The 24,925-nt window shown below is 44.6% G+C and overlaps 1 protein-coding gene across 3 annotated transcripts in view; it reads left to right on the top strand.

Annotated features, from left to right (window-relative positions):
- MECOM (MDS1 and EVI1 complex locus) overlaps positions 1 to 24,925 on the top strand; it is a 777,983-nt gene that overhangs the window by 742,155 nt on the left and 10,903 nt on the right. For all 3 annotated transcript variants that reach the window (XM_030216133.1, XM_030216132.1, XM_030216134.1), the window contains 4 exons: positions 7,849 to 8,015; positions 12,390 to 12,467; positions 19,220 to 19,389; positions 22,858 to 23,002. In XM_030216133.1, the coding sequence (XP_030071993.1) occupies positions 7,849 to 8,015; positions 12,390 to 12,467; positions 19,220 to 19,389; positions 22,858 to 23,002 (560 nt within the window). The remainder of the gene's footprint in view (positions 1 to 7,848; positions 8,016 to 12,389; positions 12,468 to 19,219; positions 19,390 to 22,857; positions 23,003 to 24,925) is intronic.

Here is a 24,925-nt window from a genome sequence, read left to right as displayed (position 1 = left end):
ACGACTTATACATGGGCATCAACACTTCCTTTCTTCTGCTGGTCACACCTCTCTCTATACAGCCTAGCAACCTTCTTGCTACGGCCACCGCCAATGGCCACACACTAATTTTCTCATTAGCATGTGGTCATTAATGCATGAGCCCCCTACTGCCACCTATTTTGTAGGCTGTCCAAATTCACACGCTAAACCCGGCATCGGGCCCCCCTTGGAGACCAAATCTTGCCCTCCTGCTCTCCTCCCCTCTCAGTAGCCCTGATGGGATCACGCATGCCCTGACCACACCCCTAGTCCACTAGGAGTTGTAAGATTGGCCCAAGAGGGGCACCTGCAGAGGGGAAAGGCAACTCTTTTTCAGAGGGGTGGGAAACAAATGGGATATGGGAAAAAGCACATATTTTTTACTTCCACCGAGAACACACAGAACGTTTCTGCAGAAACCGAAACCATGGTGGTAGCCTTTAGGCAGAAACCAAAACTGGGCACAAAAAGGATTTTGGGCTAGTTTTGGCACCGAAATTGAAATTTGGTCGGCCTCTGCTCTCCTGCTGCTCCTTTTATTACTAACAGGAGAAAGTTTTTAAACTGTGCGTGACATAAAGTTGGTTTTTAGTATATAAGCACCCCTTGGCACACTAAAATGGGGGCTAGCCCTGCATAGTCTGTAATCCTTTATGTTGATGACAAAAGCTGAGACTTACTTTGAGCGACAGCGAGATAGCATCTGAAAATTGTTCAACGGCAATAATTTAGCATCACTAGGTAATAAAGCTGACTGGAACGTTAAATCTACACTTATATCAATCATTTTTATTCTCTTCACCAATGAATTTGTTTTTCTTTTTCTTTTTTTTTTGCCATAAAAATATTCTGTCAGAGCCTCTGTGCCTTTCTCTGACCTACTAATCAGGTCTAGGGCTAACGGTTATTTTTCCTTCACAGAATTTATTGCCTGTATTACAAAGTATCAAAACAATTTCTGATGAGGAATAATTACAGAACTGAGGGGTCCTTTTACCAAGCTGCGGGGAAAATGGCCCTGCGCTAGCAGCAGCGGTCGTTTTTCCCAAGCGCCAGGGCCCTTTTTACCACAGTGGGTAAAAAGCCCCCAGACAAACATGGCCATGTGGTAAGGGAAATGGGACTTGATATACCACCATTCTGAGGTTTTTGCAACTACATTCAAAGCGGTTTACATATATTCAGGTACTTATTTTGTACATGGGGCAATGGAGGGTTAAGTGACTTGCCCAGAGTCACAAGGAGCTGCAGTGGGAATTGAACTCAGTTCCCCAGGATCAAAGTCCACTGCACTAACCACTAGGCTACTCCTCCACTAGCAACATTCCATGTAGAAGCCTGCACTTGCAGATCAGCTGCGCTGGCTTCTGTTTCGGTGAGTCTAGGACGTCAGACTCACAGAAACAGAAGCCTTCGCGGCCGCGTTCTATGTGGAATGTTGCTAGTGGAATAGCAACATTAACATTCCATGTAGAATCTCAAATAGTGGCAACAGAATCTCAATAGTAGCAACATTCCATCTAGAATCTCCAATAGTAGCAACATTCCATGTAGAATCTCAAATAGGGAAAGGGAAATGGGACTTGATGTACTGCCTTTCTGTGGTATTTTGCAACTACATTCAAAGCGGTTTACATATATTCAGGTACTTATTTTGTACCAGGGGCAATGGAGGGTTAAGTGACTTGCCCAGAGTCACAAGGAGCTGCAGTGGGAATCGCACTCTTGCTGTGTGGCCATGCGGAAGGGAGCCCTTACTGCCACCCACTGAGGAGGCGATAAGAGGTCCCGCAGTAATCGGGCGGTAACCAGGCAGTGTACAGTGATCCCCAATTACCAGCGGGTTACCACCGCGCAAGCCATTTCTGGTGGTGGTGGGGGGTCTTTTTTCCCCCAGAAATGGTGCGTGCTCAGCGCGGTACTACCGCCGGCGGCCACGTTGGGCCGGCTGTAGTCCCGATTTACCATTCTGTAAGCCCATGTTGGGCTTTCCGATGCTTTGTAAAAGACCCCCCTGAAGTGGAGTTTGAAATATTATCATACATATTTTAAAACTGATTCTTTGAGTGGTGGATCGAGGAGCTTAGCAATTTCCTTCTTTTCTTTTGGGCTTCCAGCTCCGTCAGAGGTAGGGCTGGAATCTCATCCCCCTGAGCCTGTATTTAGAACTACCCACAGAATTTTCCACCGATTTTTATGCCCAGGTTCCCCCCCCCCCCTCTGTTTCACATAACCCCCATCACTGTCGTTCAAGTCATTTTGGAATCCTGCAATCACGGTCAATAAATCTAGCCATATCGAGGGCAATTCTCTAACTAGGCACCTCATTTAGGCACCCTGAGGTCACAGGGTGGGAGCCTGTTTTATAAAGGAACCTAAGGGGCCCTTTTACAAAGCAGCAGTAGGGCTACCGCGTGTAGCGTGCGCCAAATCGACACTGCCGGACGGGTAGCTTGCCCACCTGGCAGTAATGTTGAGGTTGGCGCGTGCTGTTTCCCGTGGTAGAAAATATTTTTCTATTTTCTACCACCGGGGGCGTTCCTGGCGATAATTTGCAGCACGGCATGAATACTGCTTATGTAGCGTGTGAGCCCTTATCGCTAGGCCAGTGGGTGGCGGTAAGGGCTCAGGGAGTAAATAGCTGTGCACTACCTTTAATTCTAGCGCACGGCCATTTACTGCCCCCATTGAAAAAAAAGCCTTTTTTCCCCAGCCGAGGTAAACCGCAGGCCACGTTTTACCGCTGCTTAGTAAAAAGACCCCTAAGAATACTGGCATAGTCTGGTATTGATGTGTCTAACATTTCTTGACCAAGCTGCGGCAAAAGGGGGCTGGTGCTGGCATCGGCACGTGTTTTACACGCGTACCACTGCCCCCTTTTGCCATAGCTAGTAAAAAAGGGAAGTCTCACTTTCCTACAGGAAATGGCCAGGCGGCAAGTAAAGTATTTGCCGCGTGGCCATTTTGGGGGAAGCCATTACCACCACCCATTGAGGTGGCGGTAAGGGCTCCCGCACTAACCCAGCAGTAACCGGGCAGCGTGCGGCACTGCCCGATTACCGCCGGATACACTCCGGCACTACAAAAATAAATAAATTTGAAGTGCTTGTACTTAACACCAGCCATAAAGTTGGTGTAGTTGTGGCAGGGATGTGCATAAGTGGGAGCCCTGCCATGCTCCGCCCCTCTGTATACCCCCCTTGCACATACACAGGTAATATGCTAGCATATACGTGTATAGGTGCAGATATGAGTGCATATACGCTAATATTACATAAGCATCACCATGCTGGGACAGACCAAGGGTCCATCGAGCCCAGCACCCTGTCACCGACAGCGGCCAAAAGAACAAGCAATTTGTCCCGCCCATCCTAGAAATACTGTATTCCCTCGTCCATTCAATAACATTCTATGGCTTTTTCCTCCAGGAAGCCGTCCAACCCTTTTTTGAAGTCCGCTAAGTTAACCGCCTTAACCACCTTTTCCGGCAGCGAATTCCAGAGTTTAACTACGCGTTGAGTGAAGAAAACTTTCCTCCGATTTGTTTTAAATTTACCACACTGCAGCTTCATCGCATGCCCCCTTGTCCTAGTATTTTTGGAAAGCGTAAACAGACGCTCCACATCGACCCGTTCCATTCCACTCATTATCTTATAGACCTCTATCATATCTCCCCTCAGCCGCCTTTTCTCCAAGCTGAAGAGCCCCAGCCTCTTCAGCCTATCCTGATAGGAAAGCCGTCCCAACCCCTGTATCATCTTTGTCGCCCTTCTCTGCACCTTTTCCCAATTCCACTATGTCTTTTTTTGAGGTGCAGTGACCAGAATTGAACACAATACTTGAGGTGCGGTCGCACTATGGAGCGATACAACGGCAGAATAATATCCTTATTTTTGTTTTCCATCCCTTTCCTAATGATACCCAACATTCCATTTGCTTTCCTAGCCGCAGCAGCACATTGAGCAGAAGTTTCCAACATATCATCAACGTCGACACCTAGATCCCTTTCTCGGTCCGTGACTCCCAACGCTGAACCTTGCATGACGTAGTTATAGTTTGGGTTCCTCTTTCCCACATGCATCACTTTGCACTCGTTCACATTAAACGTCATTCTAAACATTTATGCAATAATGCACAGGCAAATGATAAAATATAGAATTGCCCCTCCCCCTGTATCTCTAACGTACTTCCTCCTTTCATTACCTTGAACAATGCTTCCCACATTATCCCCAGCAAGCCTGGGAAATGGAACGGGTGACCCAGGAATCTAGCCCAGATTATGGCAGTGTATAGCACTATTGGGCTATCCATAAAAGGATTGTATAAAACAATGTCAGTGCCTAACTTGCAGAGTCCGATTATGCCATTGGCTCATAGGGGCAGAATTGCTGTCTGTGGTCTGTCCCACAATATCCTCATCCCATATCTGTGCCCTGTGATCAGGGCACGTCAGGACCCTTCATAATGATGAATGTGCTGTCCGCTTGAATCTGAAGAGAATGTTTCAGCAACAGAGCACCTAAGAATCAAACCCAGGAGCTTTCGGCTCCGGCTGCTTCCCAGCACTTTCACATTGACTGTCTACAAAATAAATGCTTCTTGACGCCCCTCCGAGATTTATTTTTGTTGTTGTTGTACTGTGTTTGATGAAAGACATTGGTCAAATTGGCAGTGGTACTCTGTACGTTGCAATTTGTAAGTAACGTTAGGAGTCTGAGCATGAAATGAGAGGGCAGGATCTAGGTTACAGGGAAAAAAAATACGAGAGCCAAGCAGAGCATGAATAGACGTTTCAAGGCAATGGCATACAATAAGGAAAATTCTATAAGTGCCACTGAAAAATTGGCACTAAAGACTATTCTACAAAGGGCAGTCCAGTGGCGTACCAAGGGCAGGGCGGTGGGTGTGGTCTGCCCCAGGTGCAGACAGTAAAGGGGTGCAGAGCACTGAGCAGTTGCATAGCTGTCGCCTCTGCCATAAGCACATAAGCACCGCCATACTGGGAAAAGACCAAGGGTCCGTCAAGCCAAGCATCCTGTCTCCGACAGCGGCTTCAAGATCCTGGCAACCCCCCCCCCCCAAGCAAATATATATATTTAATAATGTTCAATGGACTTTTCCTTCAGGAATCTGTGCAAACTCCCCTTAAACTCCGTAAGGCCAGCTGCTGTCACTACATTCTCCGGTAACGAGTTCCAGAGTCCAACTACACGCTGAGTAAAGAAAAACTTTCTCCTATTTGTTTTAAATCTACCATCTTGTGTCCCCTGGTTCTATTGTTGTTGTTTGAAAGTGTAAACAAACGCTTCACATCTGTCCGCTCTACTCCGCTCATTATCTTGTAGACTTCTATCATATCACCCCTCAGCCGCCTTTTCTCCAAGCTGAAGAGCCCTAACCTTCTCAGCCTTTCCTCATAGGGAAGTCGTTCCATCCCTTTTATCATTTTCGTCGCCCTTCTCTGCACCTTCTCCAATTCTTTTATATATTTTTTGAGCTGTGGTGACCAGAATTGGGTTTCCTGCCCCCTCTGACATCAACTTCCTGTTCCAGGGCAGGGGACCGACAGAGCTGACAGCCGTGTAACTGCTCAGTGCACCACTTTACTGCTTGAAGAGAGGGTGGGGGTGGAGGGTGTCATGCCTTGAGGAGGGGGGAACCACACCTAATTTGGGCACAGGGATTTACACCAAGGTTTTGTTGATGTAAATGGTCGCACCTAAGTGTAGCTGCAGTTTCCAGTGCTAAGGAGGAGATTTTATATATTGCTCCTAAAAAGCTTTAGATTTAGGTGCCGATTATAGAATATGCTTAGCTGATATTGCAGCGCTGATATCTGCGCGCATCCATTTACGCCAGTGAAAACATAGAGGGGCATAATCGAAAGGGATGCCCAAGTTTTGCTAAGGACGTCCTCGCAAAATGTCCCGATAGAGAGGCGGGGAAACCCGTATTATCGAAACAAGATGGACGTCCATCTTTCGTTTCGATAATATGGTCAGGGACGTACAAATCTTGAAATTTTGGTCGTCCTTAGAGATGGTCGTCCCTAGACTTGGTCGTTTCTGATTTTCTGCGATAATGGAAACCAAGGACGCTCATCTCAGAAACAACCAAATGCAAGCCCTTTGGTTGTGGGAGGAGCCAGCATTCGTAGTGCACTGGTCCCCCTGACATGCCAGGACACCAACCGGGCACCCTAGGGGGTACTGCAGTGGTCTTCAGAAATTGCTCCCAGGTACATAGCTCCATTGCCTTGTGTGCTGAACCCCCCAAATCCCCCCCCAAAACCCACTACCCACAACTGTACACCACTACCATAACCCTTACGGGTGAAGGGGGACACCTAGATGTGGGTACAGTGGGTTTCTGGTGGGTTTTGGAGGACTCACATTTACCACCACAAGTGTAACAGATGGGGGGGGGGGATGGGCCTGGGTCCGCCTGCCTGAAGTGCACTGCACCCACTAAAACTGCTCCAGGTACCTGCACACTGCTGTGATGGACCTGAATATGACATTTGAGGCTGGCAAAAAATATTTTTAAAGATATTTTTTGAGGGTGAGATGGGGTTAGTGACCACTGGGAGAGTAAGAGGAGGTGATCCCTGATTCTCTCCGGTGGTCATCTGATCAGTTCGTGCACCTTTTTGCCTTGGTCATAAGAAAAACAGAACCAGGTAAAGTCGTTCAATTGCTCGTCAGGGACGCCCTTTTTTCACCATTATGTGTCGAGGACGTCCATGTGTTAGACACGCCCGAGTCCCGCCTTCGCTACGTCTCCAACATGCCCCCGTGAACTTTGGTCGTCCCTGCGACGGAAAGCAGTTGGGGATGCCCAAAATTGGCTTTCAATTATATCGATTTGGGCGACCCTGTGAGAAGGACGCCCATCTTGCGATTTGTGTCGAAAGATGGGCGTCGTTCTCTTTCGAAAATGAGCCTGATAGTGTAAATTTCAGCGCGTAGATTTAGGGACACTGGGCCATATTCTATAACTAGGTACCTAAATTTTGGAGCACCCATTTCCCTGCCCATAACCACACCCCTTTTGCCTCCATGCGTTAGAAGTTCGGCGCAGATAATTACAGAATACACTTAGTGAGTTGTGTGCCTAAATTCTAATAAGTATCAATTAGTGTTCATTATTGCTTGTTAAGTGCTGTTATCAGCGCTCAGCTTGTTAAGCCAATCAAGTTACTCGCTGATTTTGGCACCTAAATCTAATCAAACTATATAGTGTCTGGGGATCTGTGCAATTTTATAAATGACACCCAACTTTAAGCGTCTTTTATAGAATAATGCTAAGTGCCATTTATAGAATGCAGTCTTAAGTGGTTATTTGTTGTACAACAGAGAATTTCAAAACAGGCAAAGTAATCATAGGGGGTGTTCCTGGGGATTGTTTAGGTTATAGGAGTGAACGGCATATATACATTTGCATTTTCTCATGTGTGTATGCAGCTTTACTCCTGATTGGCTGCTTACAGAAACAGCACCTTGGATTTTGTAGCTTGGAAGCAATTTTCAGAGGGAAATTCCCTTTGAAAATTAACTGGAAAGTCTGTGTGTCCTCAAGTATCTACATACTTTTCAGGCTGTTAAAAATTGCTCCTTAAAAGAACTTTATGAACCCTGCCATTTCCTGAATGACCACCTCTGGTTATTAATTAAATAGAGAAAATGATAACGTTGATTTTACTTTAAAAAAAATGAAGGAAATGCTTTTCTTTTTCCTGTTGTAAATGTATTTCTTCTCCACATCTTTATGCCAAAAAAGGAACGCATTCATTCTCATGTTATTATTATTATTTTTGTATATCTCCAGATGTCAGCCATAGAAAATATGGCTGAAAAACTTGAGAGTTTTAGTGCTCTCAAACCTGAAGCCAGTGAGCTGATGCAGTCTGTCCCTTCCATGTTCAACTTTAGAGCGCCTCCAAATGTCCTCCCAGAGACTTTGCTGCGGAAGGGCAAAGAACGATATACTTGCAGGTAATTACATACTTAATTATGGCTGGTTCTATCAACATACCCATCTTTGCTTCCAGAAGGCAATGCTCTTAAATTACCCTCGATTAGAAGATTAATGAGGGTAGTAAATCTTTGATGTTTGTATTTTTGATTGTGTAAGATGCCAAAATCCAGCAGTTGGATTATGCATGGTCCTGATATTGTAACATCCAAAGTTTGATAGATAGGTTTGAGAACTAATCTAAAAAGCTGACTCTAAAATTTGCATTTTCTTAATAACTTTTTAATAACAAAATAGTTGGGAAAACTGATAGTATACTTGAGTGCATAGAGAAAGGCATCACTAGCAGAATGAAGAAAATAATTTAACACAATAATGGATGGCAGATACAGACCACCCAGTTTGCTCAATTAACCTGCCCATATTGCTAAGGATATATCCAGCTGCCAGTCATATCGTATTTATTTTTGTTACATTTGTACCCCACGCTTTTCCACTCATGGCAGGCTCAATGCAGCGTACATGGGGCAATGGAGGGTTAAGTGACTTGCCCAGAGTCACAAGGAGCTGCCTGTGCCTGAAGTGGGAATTGAACTCAGTTCCTCAGGACCAGAGTCCACCACCCTAACCACTAGGCCAGTATGTCCTCCTGAAAGATTTTTCTTATCTGAAATAGACTTTATTTGTTTTGTCTTCCTTCTTTGTACTGCACAATCTTGGGTAGAAGAGCATACAGAATTCTCAATTTGCTCCCTCCAGTGCCAAACACAAAAGGGGGAGGTTCGCTTTAACTTGTGTAATACAACAATGCTGTGAAGGCGAATCAAATCATACACAATGTGCAAGGTAACAAAATTTGGCAGAAGAGGGGAAAGACCTCAGAAAGGTGACAGACAGCAAGACTGCTGAAACTCTTCCCAAAGGAGTCACCGTACTTTCTTTAATCATTGGTCCTATCCCCCACCTCCTCCCTTTATGTGGAAATATTTTTTCAAAAGATGTTTAGTAGAAATTATGCTCTGTGTAACAAGCTGCAAAAGACAAAAGCCACTTAGCTAATAGCAGCGTCTTGAACGGGTATCCCCACCCAACGGACCCGTTTCACCAATGGGCTTCTTCAGGGGATAAGGATGCCGAGCCCAGGATCACTGCTCCAGTGGATAGTCATTAAGTCATTCAAGTTGTCGGCCTAATTGTTGGCTCGAAGCACAACTCTCTTCAAAATTCTAGTGCACAATTTCTTTCCCTGTTCTAGGATAATGGCTGTTGTTCCCAAATGTGGGGAACTACCAGCCAGTTTGGATTTTCAGGATATCCACAATGAATTGGCATGAGACAAGTTTGCATGCAATAGAGGGACTACATGCAAACTTACTTCATAAATATCCATTGTGAATATTCTGAAAACCTTAGAATTTGGAGTCACTGTTCTAAGGCAGGTAAAAATATAGAATAGACAAAGAGAGCTTTTTTCGTATTAGCATAGCTACGAAGTCCGTGGATACTTTTAAGTGGGTTATTCATGTGTTGTTAATTTAAAACTTTAATTTTAAAAAACCCTGTTGACTTTACAGCTGTTTGTAAAGTGAAATTTTCTATTTTCTACCATGGGGGGAGTTCCCAGCGGTAATCAGCAGCGCGGCCACATTGGCGCATGCTGCCTGATTACTGCACAAGTAGCACCTGAGCTCTTTCTGCCAAGTAAATAGGTGGCTTTAAGGGCTCAGGAAGTGAATAGCCGTGCACTACTTTTCATATTAGCGCATGGCCATTTACTGCCCCATTAAAAAAAAAAGACTTTTTCCCAGCCATGGTAAAAAATGGCCTAGCGCGTGGCAATTTCATGAGTCCAAATTAGCATAGGCCACTTTTAACCGCAGCTCAGTAAAAGGGCCCCTTAGAAAATTACCAGCACCCCTTGGAATAAAACAACACTATTAGGGGGGCCCTTTTACAAAGTTGTGGCAAAAAGTGGCCATAGCGCACCCTTACGTGGATCTGGCCCACGTGCTAAGGCCACTTTTTTGCCGTGGCCAGAAAATGGCCAATTTTCTATTTTCTGCATTAATGACCATGTGCTAATGGTGGTGGGGCCGATGATGAGAGCCATTGCAAGGAGTGTCCGAATTCTAAACGGTACCCTTGGTTGATGAGGCCAATTGTTAAAAATCATATAATATTTTTTGGTGTGGAACAATTTGTTCTAACGTATTTAAGCAAATATTGTATATCGAGTTTCTATTTTATATTTGCTTATGCAGTTTTGAATTTTTGATATGTGCTAATGTTGCCATTACCGCGTGGGCCCTTACCGCCACCCGTTTTGTCAGTTAGCGCACGGCAATGTGGCTGCACTAACTGCCCCCTGTGGGAAAAAAATACATTTTATTTTTTTGCATGACAGTAGCATGTGTACATGTCACACGTACCACGGGATGTCTCAGTGCCCCAGAGTACGCCATTTTAAGCACATACAGACTGGGCAGTTTCCAAATATTCCATTTCCTTGGTTAAAACACTTGAAGTGTTTTTTTTTTAACGTACACTGTTTTGGGTGACCATTACTATGGCCAAGGCTGCCAATAAATGTTTTAATTAAACGCATGAAATGTGCTATATCTTCATCTTAAACTTAGTGAGGAATAATCTGGTCTAGTAGTTTATCTAATTTGAAGAGAAAAGGAAAAACAAAAACTTGCCATCTTTTAAGTAAGCTGTTCTAGCAGCCTTCTATGATGGATGAGGTTCTTGTATCTTCTCCGTATTGGCCTAGTTAATTGGTGCTACTTTTTCAGCCATGTGAAATGTGTTAGCAAATAAACTGGAATCAGCCCAGTAGTGCCAAGCAGAAAACCTGGGTTCAGTTTTTGGGTCTAGCTTCCACTCCTTGGGCTGGTCAGAGCTTAAGATGCTTTGGAAACAGCCCATGGAGAGAAGGGAGTCTCATTCATTGTTCAATGATAATAACTACTGACTGTGCTGTAGATAAAATTATATCAAGTTGTGGAAAGAGCCTTGCTATGTGGCCCCTGGCCAAGAACTGCCGTTATAATAGCTGGACATGGGGGTAATAAAAAAAATAGGTTTGAAAAATCCCAAGGTAGCTGATAATGAGGATGCAACTACGGTGTAGTAAATTTAAAACAAATTGGAGAAAATGTTTCTTCACCCAACGCATAATTAAACTCTGGAATTTGTTGCCATAGAACGTGGTGAAGGCGGTTAGCTTGGCAGAGTTTAAAAAGGGGTTAGACGGTTTCCTAAAGGACAAGTCCATAAACCGCTACTAAATGGACTTGGGAAAAATCCACAATTCCAGGAATAACATGTATAGAATGTTTGTACGTTTGGGAAGCTTGCCAGGTGCCCTTGGCCTGGATTGGCCGCTGTCGGGGACAGGATGCTGGGCTCGATGGACCCTTGGTCTTTGCCCAGTGTGGCGTTACTTATGTACTTATAGACTAATAGAGTCCAGCTTCAATTGTGCTGGAAGCCTAGGGAAACAGGAGGGCATTAATGGGCCAAATATACCACCTAAATGCCCTAAATAGGCGCCTACTGTCCTTTACAGAGCAAGATCCTACTGCATGCCCTCTAGATGCTGAATTCTTGTCACCTTGTCATTGAATTGCACCCTATAAGCCTTAAATGGACACACCCCAACTCCCCTCCTCCTCCCTAAGTTCCCCATTATACCTACCTTACATGAACCTTATTCTACCACAATAACACCTTGTATTTGTTCATGCCGGAACTGGCGAACGCCACTACGGTACTATGTAAGCCACATTGAGCCTGAAAATAGGTGGGAAAATGTGGGATACAAATGTTACAAATAAATAAAATTAATTAATTAATTCAGAAGTGCTCAGTTATTTTTCCAGATTTTAGCTCATTCCTCATCCCATATAACTCATACATTGATGCAACAGTCTTCAGGCAGGGGCCCTGACCTGCAATTCTTTCCAACCTGATATCCATGCACTCTAAGTCTGGACCACTGGACAATGGCTGAAACTCCCTCCTCACCTACCTCCCCAGTATCCTCCATCCTGATTGGCCCAAGGAGATGTAGCTTGGCTCAAGAATCTAACCTAGTTCTCTTTCATGGCAGCGAGAAGCCCTGCCACTGAGCCATCGGGCTGGTCCTTCTTCCCCTGTTGAAGGAAAAGGGAGGTGAGGAGCCATCTAAGCAAGACAAATACTGCAAAAATGACGTTTTTTTCTAATAAATTATAAAATTCAAAATAGATCCATAAACTCATGTTGTATTCATGAAATTGATTTGTTCCATGTTAAGGATATACAACTGTTGTCTTGCATGGCTGATTATAAAAAATGATGTAGTGCCATTGCTTTATCTTTTAATCTTACAAGTAACTGTTTAATAATAGATATTGTGGAAAGATTTTCCCAAGATCGGCAAACCTAACACGTCATCTGAGGACTCACACGGGAGAGCAACCTTACAGGTATAGTTATATTTACAGAATTAGTATTTTGGATAGTAATAAAAAAGGGCATGTTATTGCCTTAGGGGTCCTTTTACTAAGCCGTGGCAAAAAGTGGCCTGCGGTCGTGTGGGCACGTGTTTTTGGTGTGCACCAGGCCAGTTTTTACCACGTCTGGGGGAAAAGGGCTTTTTTCAATGGGCTGGGGAAAGGGCCTGAGGTAAAATTGAAACTAGAGCGCTCCTATGTACGGCCTGAGCCCTTAACGCCACCCATCGATCTAGTGGTAAGGGCTCACGTGCTACATGTGCGGTGACTGGCTATGGCTTTTTATGGGAACATTGGGCACTAAAAGGTTAATGCTGTTCTCATGTTTTTCTTCTTTACCCCTATATCTGGTGTCCCAGGTAATCACAACCTCTTCATTCTCTATAATTCTCTTAGGGTTCTGATTCCAGTGCTTTTCTGGTAAAGCAATATTGCAGTGTTTACTAAACTGCGGAAGGTTTTAGCACTTCCCCACACATTAACAGCAAATATTAATGTGTAGTAAGTGTCAGTGGCGTACCAAGGGTGGGGCGGTGAGGACGGTCCACCCCGGGTGCATGCTGCAAGGGGGTGCAGGGAGCAGCCGTGGTCGGCTCCACCGGTTCCCTGCTCCCTCTGACGATACTGCCTGTTCCGGGACAGGGAACCGGCGGAGCTGATAGCCGTGCGACTGCTCCCTGCAACCCCAGGAGTTGATGCACCGGGGGTGTATGGAGGTGATGTGCCATGGAGGTGATGCGCTGGGGGTGAAAGTGATGCGCCGGGGTGATGCGCAGCGGCAGCCGCCATAGAAACGCCACTGATAAGTGTGAAGGCTGTGTGGTAACTGTTGGGGGTGTGCCCAGCAGCATGTCCTCTGCAGCCACAACTCAAGTAATTTCTTTACCACACACTATAACTATTCACAGTTAGTGTGGATACACTTAGGGACCCTTTTACTAAGCCGCGTAAGGCTCTCCACACACCCATTGCGTGCCAAAATGGAGTTACTGGCCGGCTACCTCGTGGTAATTTCATTTTTGGCGCACGTCCAATACATACAGCTGAAAAATAATTTTTATTTTCAGACGCGCATATCGGACGTGCACCAAGTGGCGTTTGGCGCACCTAGGTCATTATCGCCCGGTCACCGTGTGAGACTTTAGCTCTGGGTCAATGGCTGCTAGCAAGGTTGCAGACCCAAAATGGACACGCAACAATTTTGATTTTCCCGCACGTTCATTTTCAGCAAAAATTTTAAAAAGTGCTTTTTTTTACAGGCACGATGAGAAATGGATCAGCACACACCCAAAACACACGCCTACACTACCCCAAGCCATTTTTCAGCGCACCTTAGTAAAAGGACCCCTTAATGCCTCATTTTCAGAAGGCATTTAGGATTAGATTCAGTAAATGGTGCTAAAAAAATCCAAGCAGAGCGCTATTGTATAAACAGTGCTCCGAGTTGCGCACCATTTATAGAACAGTGCTTAGAGCCAATGTCCGCGTCAACCTTTGGGCATGAGGATTTACAGTTATACTATAGTTATACTATATCCTTTTTGGAGATGAGACAACCAAAACTGTACGCAATATTGAAGGGACAGTCATACCAGGAACCCTTAGATATCCTCAGTTCTTCACTCCTTTCTAAACTATCCCTACTTGCTTTGTAGCAGCCATGGCTGAAAATCTCAACTTATTGTCCACAGTACACTCCCAAGATATTTTTTTGGGTAGTGACTCCTAACTCAGAGCCCAACATTTTATATCTGTAAATGGGATTATGTTTCCCTGTGTGCATCGCTTTAAAATTCTTCACGTTAATTTTCATCTGCCATTAAGATGCTCATCTCCTTAGTCTCACAAGGTCAATAATCCTGACAAGCCCTTAGTTCCTGAGGAGTCCTTTTACTAAGCTGCGTAAGGCTGTACACATGCCTAATTTGCACCAAGATGGAGTTACCGCCCGGCTACCATGTGGCTCTTGCAGTAATTTTATTTTTGGCACGCCGTCGATATGCACGGCCGTAAAATAATTTTTATTTTCGGACACATGTATCGGATACGCACCAAGTGGCATTTGGTGCGTGTACATCATTACCACCTGGTTACTGGCTGATGGTAAGGTCGCAGACCCAAAATGAACGTGCGCCAATTTTGATTTTGCCACACATCCATTTTCGGCAAAAATTTTAAAAAAGGACTTTTTTACAGGCGCGTTGAAAAATGGTTCGGCGCACGCCCAAAACCCACACCTACATTACCACAAGCCATTTTTCAGCGCATCTTAGTAAAAGGACCCTTGAATGTTCTCTTAGGAATAATGTCTTCTAATGGTTAATTTGCACCTACCATGACACTTAAAAACCTGATTCCTAAGCCAGGATATGTTGGGTATGATCTAAATCTCTCACATTGTGCCAAAGAGAACTTCCTTCAGGAGTTCAGAAAATATAACGTAGAGGCCAGTGGTGCCCAATATAAATGGGAGTATTTCTCTATCATTGTGACACATTTCCAGCCTCTGATTGCATTTCTTGATAGATCTTCTGTTTCTCAATACATTATACAAAGTAGTTGCTTGCCACTGACTATTTCCAATGCCACTCTCGTGTTTTTCTCTTTTATCGCTCTGTGTGGTTTTCTTGCACTAAGTTTTTTTTTTTATCAGCTAGCATTCGAATTCCAGGGTACACAACATCTCTGTCCTCTACACTTAACTTAAAACCATGATCCCAATGTTTTACTGGTAAAAAAACAGTGTTATAGTCTTAACACACCTTTGTTCAGGGAGTGATAATTATACAAAGCTCTAAAATCTTAGATGTTGGATGGTGGAGTGATAGGACCCATGTATTTTGTTCTATGCAGAGATCATAAGTTGTGTCTCAGTTTAGATATGATTGAGGTCTACAAGATCCAGAGTGGTGTAGAAGTAGAACGAGTAGAAGTGAATCGATTTTTTACTCTTTCGAAAAGTACAAAGACTAGGGGACACTCAAAATCGGAGGAAATATTTTGTCACTCAATGAATAGTTAAGCTCTGGAACTTGTTTCTGGAGGATATGGTAACAGCAATTAGAGAAAGGGAATGGGACTTGATATACTGCCTTTCTGTGGTGGTTTTTGTTTTTTGCAACTGCATTCAAAGTGATTTACATAGTATATACAGGTACTTATTTGTACCTGGGCCAATGGAGGGTTAAATGACTTGCCCAGAGTCACAAGGAGCTGCAGTGGGAATTGAATCCAGTTCCCCAGGATCAAAGTCCGCTGCCCTAACCACTAGGCTACTCCTCCAGTTTGTATCTGGGTTTACAAATGTTTTGGACAAGTTCTTGGAGGAAATATCCATAGTCTACTATTGAGATAGACATGGGGAGAGAACTTCTGCTCACCCTGGAACTGGTAGAATGGAATCTTGCTACTATTTGGGTTTCTGTCAGGTACTTGTGACCTGATGTGGCCACTGTTGGAAGCAGGATACTGAGCTTAGATGGTCCTTAAAACTATTGAGTATTGATGTCAGTGTGACTAATTCTCAGCTGAGAGACAAAGATCAACAGCCATTACTGCTTCTTATCTGAATTCTGGTGAAATAATTAACCTAGTCATTTAACTGTAGTTGCCCAGCAGAGAGCAGCCATGGCTGAAACCTTGGTTAGTCTAGTTGATCTGACATAACACTAAGTCCATCCATGTGATTTCTGATACCAGTTCTCATGCTGTTCTCAATTAGCTGAGCCTAAGGAGATGAAAGGATTCCAACTCCCTTTCTTGCAACAGACAGATATTTGAAGAAGAATCTCAGCAGAGGTGAAGCCATCAGTCCAGTCCCAGTTGGAGACCTACTCCAATATCTTGTTGAGTCATCTGTATTAACGGATTCCCTTCCTCTCCTCTAGAGGCACTGGCGCAAAAACCAGCAATGAGAGAAGCCAAACCCTGTGTACACTGGAGAGGCAGGCACAAAAATGATAACGTCAGGGAGTCATCATGAGATGGGTAGCAGGAGAACAATTTATGTCTAATAAAACAAATCAAAGACCAAAAAGCGGGGGTGGCCAAGAATGCAGGTGCGACCATAGGTCCAAAAAGAGAATCTATATTAACTGACCCAACACGGCCGTGTTTTAGTATGCGAAAATGGCCGCCTCTGCTTTTTGGTCTTCCTTTTGTCTTCTGCGGAGATTTTTCTTCTTTATTGTGACGCTGATAAAACAAATCATCTCCCCATTTTAGTCGCACATGCGGATGTGGATTAATATTTATTTTTCTAAATTGCATGGGAAAAGGAAGGACCTGAAGCACATTTAATTCATATTTGACTGAAGACTTACAATAAGCTATGTGCTTCTATCACAGGAAGAATGGAAACAATTGGTGTTGCAGTACGATGAGTAATTCCTGTACTGAGAACTTGACATAAGAACACAGTAAAGGGAGCTTATTCTGAAGTGCAGGAGAAGTACAGTAGCAGACAAAAAAATTGGAAGTGATGGAACGTGTTGGCTATTTGCCAGAAAGAGAAGCTGAGGCAGTCATGGCATTTCTTAGTAATAGCTGTGCTAAAAGCTTTGGGGACTCCAGCTCACTAGAGGGTATGAAAGTTGATGCCTCTGGTACCTGAGTGATAAACTAAACTATTCCCATTGGCACAGCGCTAGACATTTCAATTACGTTTTGCTGTTTTTTTTGGAAGATAACAGAATTTCCTTTGGGATTAGCAATCAACCTAGTTAATGCCACAAGAAAAGATGTAATCACAAAGTATAATTTTAACTAGAACCCCCCTCCCCCTCCCACATATAAAAAAATTCTTGGAGAATTTGAAAGAATTTGTCATGTATTCTTTTCTCCACGTAAAGTGTTTAAACTCTGTAGGCAGTACATGAAACCGTGTTTTGCTTTCTTAGGATTTTTACCCACAGTAAGTTAAGAATATTAGAATCAATCACTTCTTGTAGGCCAGCCAGCTTATAATTGAAAAAGAAAAACGTCTATATTGCGACCCAAATCGGGAGATAGACGTTTATCTCACAAAAACGAATAAAGCGGTATAATCGAAAGCCGAATTTGGACGTTTTCAACTGCACTCCGTCGCGGACGCGGACAAAGTTGATGGGGGCGTGGTGAAGGCGGAACTGGGGCGTGGTTATCGGGCGATCAGAGATGGGCGCCTTTCGCCGATAATGGAAGAAAAATATGCGTTTTTAGCGAGAATTTAGGGCATTTTTCCTGGACCCTGTTTTTCCACGAATAAGGCCCCCAAAAGTGCCCTAAATGACCAGATGACCACTGGAGGGAATCGGGATGACCTCCCCTGACTCCCCCAGTGGTCACTAACCCCCTCCCACCACAAAATATGCCGTTTCACAACTTTTTATTTTCACCCTCAAATGTCATACCCACCTCCCTGGCAGCAGTATGCAGGTCACTGGAGCAGGTCCTGGCCCCTCCCACGAACAAATGCCTTGGATTTATTCATTTTTGAGCTGGGCGCTTTCATGTTTCATTATCACTGAAAAACAAAAACGCCCAGCTCACAAATTGTCGAATAAAACATGGACGTCTATTTTTTTTCGAAAATACGGTTCGGTCCGCCCCTTCACAGACCCGTTCTCGGAGATAAACGCCCATGGAGATAGACGTTTTTGTTCAATTATGCCCCTCCAGGTCATCTGTTGACCATGTTGTAGTTGAAGAGTATCACAGCTGTGACACTTATTGCAGGAACTTGCTATGAAGAATGTGTTTTAATGTTTGATGCACAGTTTCGGAATTTTCCTATATATTTTTACCTTCAGAAGTCAGGGGAACGTTTACAAGGCTGAGAATTTACATTCACAGGCTTATTTTCGAAAGAGAAGGAAGGGCGCCCATCTTTCGACACAAATCGGAAGATGGCGTCCTCCTCTCAGGGTCGCCCAAATCAGCATAATCAAAAGCTGATTTTGGGCATCCCCAACTGCTTCCCATCACAGGGACGTCCCTGATAAGCACTTGGACCTTTTCACCTGGAGGTTGTAGACGGCAATTTATTTAAGGTTGTAGATGGCTATTATACACGCAGCTTGTCTGCATGTATGAAGCCGTCTTTGGCATGCGCAACACTGGCTTCCCCTCCTTAGGAAGGAAATTGCATGCAAATGAATTAACAGCGAGCAGCTCATTTGTATGCAATTTCCTTCATGCATGTCCATTCCTTTCCGAATTGCTAAGGGATCGGTAAGGGAAGGGCTTTTTCCGTTCAGTTAGTGCATCTGGCTGAAGGTAAGGGAGCTAAGTTGTGCCAGGGAGCAATTTGTGAAGTCCACTGCAGTGCCCCCTAGGGTGCCCGGTTGGTGTCCTGGCGTGTCAGGGGGACCAGTGCACTACGAATGCTGGCTCCTCCCACGACCAAATGGCTTGGATTTGGTCGTTTCTGAGATGGGCGTCCTCGGTTTCCTTTTTCGCTGAAAATCAGAAATGACCAAGTCCTGGGGATGACCATCTCTAAGGTTGACCTAAATTTGCTGATTTGGGCGTCCCCGACCGTATTATCGAAACGAAAGATGGACGCCCATCTTGTTTTGATAATACGGGTTTCCCCGCCCCTTGCTGGAGCCATCCTGCAAGGACGTCCCCAGGAAAACTTGGGCGTCCCTTTCAATTATGCCCCTCTCAGAGGGCTGTGACATGTATTTGAACCTATTGTTCTATTTAACATGCCATTGATTTTTTCCCCATGATTTGTGTTTCAGGTGCAAATACTGTGACCGGTCCTTCAGCATTTCTTCCAACCTGCAAAGGCATGTCCGCAATATTCATAACAAAGAGAAGCCATTCAGGTGTCACTTGTGTGACAGGTGCTTTGGCCAGCAGACCAACCTGGACAGGCATCTGAAAAAGCATGAGAATGGAAACATATCTGGTGAGAAAACTGCCTTTCATCCTTGTCACACCAAAATTATAACATGCTTGTGCTGAATGATGTAGGAATAAGGGTCAATAAACAAGTTTGGAGGTGAAATATGTGTATTGGACTGACTCAACAGGGTTAGAATCCAAGAAGTGTAGTCCCGTCATCAGCTCCTGGAACAGGCTGCACATTTATACGGAGTTTAAAGTCAGCCAGACATGAGGTTGTCTTTGTGTTACGAAGTTGCAGGTGTTGGCATCTATTTTAAAAGCATCTCCATGTCTAAATAGCAGCAATTACACGTGCAGATCACATATATATTTTTAAAAATTTGGATTTTGCTCACACCTTTTTCAATAATAGCTTAAGGTGAGTTACATTCAGGTATACTCTCTCCCTGGAGGGCTCATAATCTAATTTTTGTATTGTAGACAGTGAAGGGTTAAGAGGTCCTTTTACTAAGCTGCGGGGAAAAAGGGCCCTGCACTAGCACGGGGGCTGTTTTTCCCACGCGCCAGGACCCTTTTTCCCGCAGCCAGTAAAATCCGAAAAAAAACGGTCACGTGGTGAGATAACTCTCACCGTGTGGCCATGTGGCAGGGAGCCCTTACCGCCACCCACTGAGGTGGTGATAAGAGCTCCGGTGCTAACCCTGCAGTAACCGGGTACTGCATGGCAATGCCTGATTACTGCCATGCTACTGTCACACCAGCCATTTCCAGGGGTTTTCTTTTTCCCCCAGAAATGGTGCGCGCTCGGGGCGGGACTACCGCCAGCGGCCACATTGGGCCAGCGGTAGTCCCAAAAGAGCGAACGGTAAGCCTGTGTTGGGCTTACTATCGCTCTGTAAAAGGGGCCCTAAGTGACTTACCCAAGATCACAAGGAGCAACAGTGGGATTTGAACTGGGCACCTCTAGATATCAAACCTGGTGCTCTAACCGCTAGGATCCTCCTCCTGGATAATAACCCCTCAGCATCCCTAGATTTTTTTTTTGTTTTTTTTGGGGGGGTGGGGGCGGGAGCTGACCTACCAGGAGCCAGCTCTATATATGGTGCTTGGTGCTTCCACCTGAGGTAAAGGGTGTTAATGGGCATCCCTTTTCCCCCCCAATAAATTACTATAAAACCTATGTAAATTCAACTGTCTTAATCTCTCTCACACCTCCCTTATCAGTGTTCTGCCCTCACAACTGGGTTGTGTGTTAATCAGACTGCCATTTTGATCTGTGTGAGATTTTCTCTGTCAGTTTTTGATGACATATGTGTGTGACTAAAAGAGGCGGTGAGAAAATGTATCAATTTCCATTCTCCATAGCACTGGTTGTCATGGAGAATGGAAATTGATACATTTTTCTCACCGCCTCTTTTAGTCACACACATATGTCATCAAAAACTGACAGAGAAAATCTCACACAGATCAAAATGGCAGTCTGATTAACACACAACCCAGTTTATAAATGCCTCTCCTGACTTTTAAACAATTTTGAATATTGGGCCCTATGTGAAATTTTGAGTTAAAATTTATACACTCAGCCCCAGTAGATTTTCAAAGTTAGCAGTACAAATCCTTTGAATATTGGGTCCTAAGTTTATAACTTTTAAGATTATCATCTTTTTAAAAGGCAAAATTAAAACCGTGTTTTCTGTTCTTCAAATAAAATAAATCAGTTTATAACTTTACCACCTTCAGCAGCTCCTGTAAAGAGGTTACTGTAACCCCATCTGTATTTGCCAAATTCTGAGCAGCAGTAAAAGCCCTATTGTTTCCAGCCTCCCTGGAGACCCCTATCTGGCCCTCTTGTGTAAAGTTGGTAGGAGCAATGACTGAATAGTTCATCACAAAACTCCTTTTAAGAAGCAGAAAATAATACTTAACACCTTACCAGGAAGCTTCCATAGTCATGAGCTGTGGCTATGCTCGAAAGCATATTTGCTTAAAGGTGGGGAGGGGGGTCACTTTTCATGAGTTAATGCAATCGAAATGATTATGTCCCCGACATTCAGTCTGGATTTGCTGCACTGAAGAACAGTTCCATCATAGTAACATAGTAGATGACGGCAGAAAAAGACCTGCACGGTCCATCCAGTCTGCCCAACAAGATAAACTCACATGAATTGTATCATGCTCCCAGCACTCATGTCATGTCCCCCCCCCCCCCCCCCCTCCCCGGTTCATCTTCTTAAAACATGAATTGGACAAACAACCCCTGAAGGAATGGAAATGGAGGCTCCTTCCTGTGGATGAATCTTGGTCTACATCTTGCTTGAAGTTTTTCTTGTATTGCAATCCACTTCAGAATGAAGCAAAATATCAAGTATGACAACAGGCAAAAGAAATCTAACACAGACAAGAAATGTGCGAGCTGAGGGGAAGTTCCATTCTATTATTAAGAGTACATTGTGGATAATTTTTTGATAAACGCTCAGATATGGATGTCTTCACTAATTAGAATAGCAATTCCCTTCTGACTCCAGCTTTAAGGGACTTATAAAACATCTTTTTTTCTACAGGTAAACCCTGTTGGCCTGATACACATCTAAAAAAATGCATGTGATAAAAAGGCTCTTTTATGTCATGCGTGTGTAGGCATGTTCAGGGGCATAGTTTGGAGAAAGTATGGATTGAACTGCAAATTATGCATGCATTCTATAGAATACGTACTGAGGCATGTACTTCATACCAGTGGCGTAGACGGAAGTCCATTTTGGGGGGGACCTAGAAGTTGAACTGAGGGGATAATGTATCCCTACTGCTGCTCCTCCCCCTCCTGCTGCATTAAACTATACCATTGCTGTTGGGGATGCCCAAGCCCCACCAGCCAAAGAGGTTTCCTGCATGAGTCTCCGCATGTGCTGCCGGAGCAGCGCTCAAGTCAACGATGTTCTTCAGCCGTTGATGCTGGCACTCTCACCCATGCTCATTTCAACATCCGTTGCTGAACTGAGCACGCACGGAAGTGCCGGCATTGGTGGCTGATGCGAGCCGGCCAACTTAAGCACTGCTCTGACAGCATGAGGCAGGGACTCACGCAGGAGACCTGTTTGGCTGGCAGAGCTTGGGCAACCCCGCCAGCCATTTAAGTGGAGGGGGCTTGAACCCAAAGTAGGGGGGCCCAGACCCCTGAGGCCCCCCCATGGCAATGCCCCTGCTTCATACATGCACATTTATACCTGCTACTGGGAATGTCCACAGTGCATTTAAGCTGTGCTTTTTTCTGCGTTTCTGAAGTTGTTTCATAAAGACACAAAGATGTCTATTTTGTCTTTGTACCATAACCCCAAAGAGGCACCTACTTCATCTTTCAACCTGGACGATCTGTTATAAAATTACTCTTCACTAGAATGGAGTCCTTGAGATGAACTACTGTATTAAACTATTAATTCCTTGACTTGTAATCTGTTCATCCCTCTTTGCATAACTATAGATCTTGTATCAAGGGATGATTAAAGAAGTTATAACTCAGTATGTCACTCCACAGGTACAGCAACATCATCGCCTCATTCAGAATTAGAAGGCACAGGTGCAATCCTAGATGATAAGGAAGATTCTTACTTTACCGAAATCCGGAATTTCATTGGCAACAACAACCATAATGACCAGACACCCAGGAACTCAGAGAAGAGGTAAGACTTTCCTGACTTAAGCCCCTCAGAAAGTAGCGACAGAGCATAGAATTTTTGTCACTTAATGTTTCAGAAATATATAAGGAGTAATATTGAGCCTGTGTTGGTCATCGTTTTTTTTTTAATGCTGGCCACCCTGAGTAACAAAACAGATACTTGGCAGTCAGCACTGTGTAAGTGGAGATTGTGCAAGTGTAAGTGAGAGTGGGATGTTTGACCACGGAAATTCAAATCCTGGAGACAAGACAGACAGAAGACAACCACTCTGCAACCTCAAGGGCATCCAATGTAGGTTGAGCATGCAAAGTAGGTGGAGCATTCACATGTAGGTGGAGCTTGCACATGTAGGTGGGGCATGCATGCATAGATGGGTCTATGCAATCAAGGCTATTTATTTAAAAAATCCTTCTGGATGGTTGTCTTATATTTGCTAGGGATGGACTGTTGTATGCAATGTCATACCCCGTATTGTTAACAAACAAAAACAAGTGTTTTCGTTTGCCAATAATAGTGCACGCCCACTCCTAGTATTTTGCCTGTGTTTCTTTGTCTTCAGTAAGAAAAAGGAAAAGACATACATGTCAGATATTCATGAAGAAAATTGATTAAGTTATTGGCCTGTTCATATTCATATTATTCTGTCACATCACTGCTGTATGTTTTACCATCTGGTCTCAACATGGCCTGCAAAAGGAGGTCAGATCAGAGAAGAAGTGAAGGGGTCATGTGGAGGGGCATAATCGAACGGGGCGCCCAAGTTTTGCTGAGCGCGTCCTCACAGGATATCCACACGAAGGGGCGGGGAAACCCGTATTACCGAAACAAGATGGGCGGCCATCTTTCATTTCGATAATACAGTCGGGGATGCCCAAATCTCCACATTTAGGTCGACCTTAGAGATGGTTGTCCTTAGAGATGGTCATCCACGATTTTCGGCAATAATGGAAACCAAGAACGCCCATCTGAGAAATGACCAAATCCAAGCCCTTTGGTCGTGGGAGGAGCCAGCATTCGTAGTGCACTGGTCCCCTCACGTGCCAGGATACCAACCGGGCACCCTAGGGGGCACTGCAGTGGACTTCAAAAAAAGCTCCCAGGTGCATAGCTCCCTTACTTTGTGTGCTGAGCCCCCCAACCCCCCCCCCAAAAAAACCCATTCCCCACAACTGTACACCACTACCATAGCCCTTAGGGATGAAGGGGGCACCTACATGTGGGCACAGTGGGTTTGTGGTGGGTTTTGGAGGGCTCGCATTTACCACCACAAGTTTAACAGGTAGGTGGGGATGGGCCTGGGTCCGCCTGCCTGAAGTGCACTGCAGTACCCACTAAAACTGTTCCAGGGACCTGCATACTGCTGTCTTGGAGCTGGGTATGATATTTGAGGCTGGCATAGAGTTTGGAAAAAATATTTTAACATGTTTTTTTAGGGTGGGAGGGGGTTAGTGACCACTGGAGGGGTAGGGAGAGGTCATCCCCGATTCCCTCCAGTGGTCATCTGGTCATTTAGGGCACATTTTTGTACCTTGGTCGTTAAAAAAAAAGGGCCAAGTAAAGTCGGCCAAGTGTTTGTCAGGGATGCCCTTCTTTTTTCCAATATGGGCCGAGGACGCCCATGTGTTAAGCACGCCCCAGTCCTGCCTTCGCTATGCTTCCTACACGCCCCCGTGAACTTTGGTCGTCCCCGCAACGGAAAGCAGTTGAGGGCGCCCAAAATCGGCTTTGGATTATGCCGATTTGGACGACCCTGGGAGAAGGACGCCCATCTCCCGATTTGTGTCGAAAGATGGGCGCCCTTCTCTTTCGAAAATGAGCCCAGTAGTGTTTCCTTTCTGAACTCGGCACTTCTGACTACTCTTGATGGATATTTTATCCTGGGCAAATTACTGCATTCAAAAGCGCAATTAGTGAATCTGTTTTCTT

This window comes from Microcaecilia unicolor, chromosome 10 (assembly GCF_901765095.1).
Source record: "Microcaecilia unicolor chromosome 10, aMicUni1.1, whole genome shotgun sequence".
NCBI lineage: Eukaryota > Metazoa > Chordata > Amphibia > Gymnophiona > Siphonopidae > Microcaecilia > Microcaecilia unicolor.
Note: the sequence above shows the minus strand (reverse complement) of the source record. Positions and strands in the feature narration are given on the sequence as shown.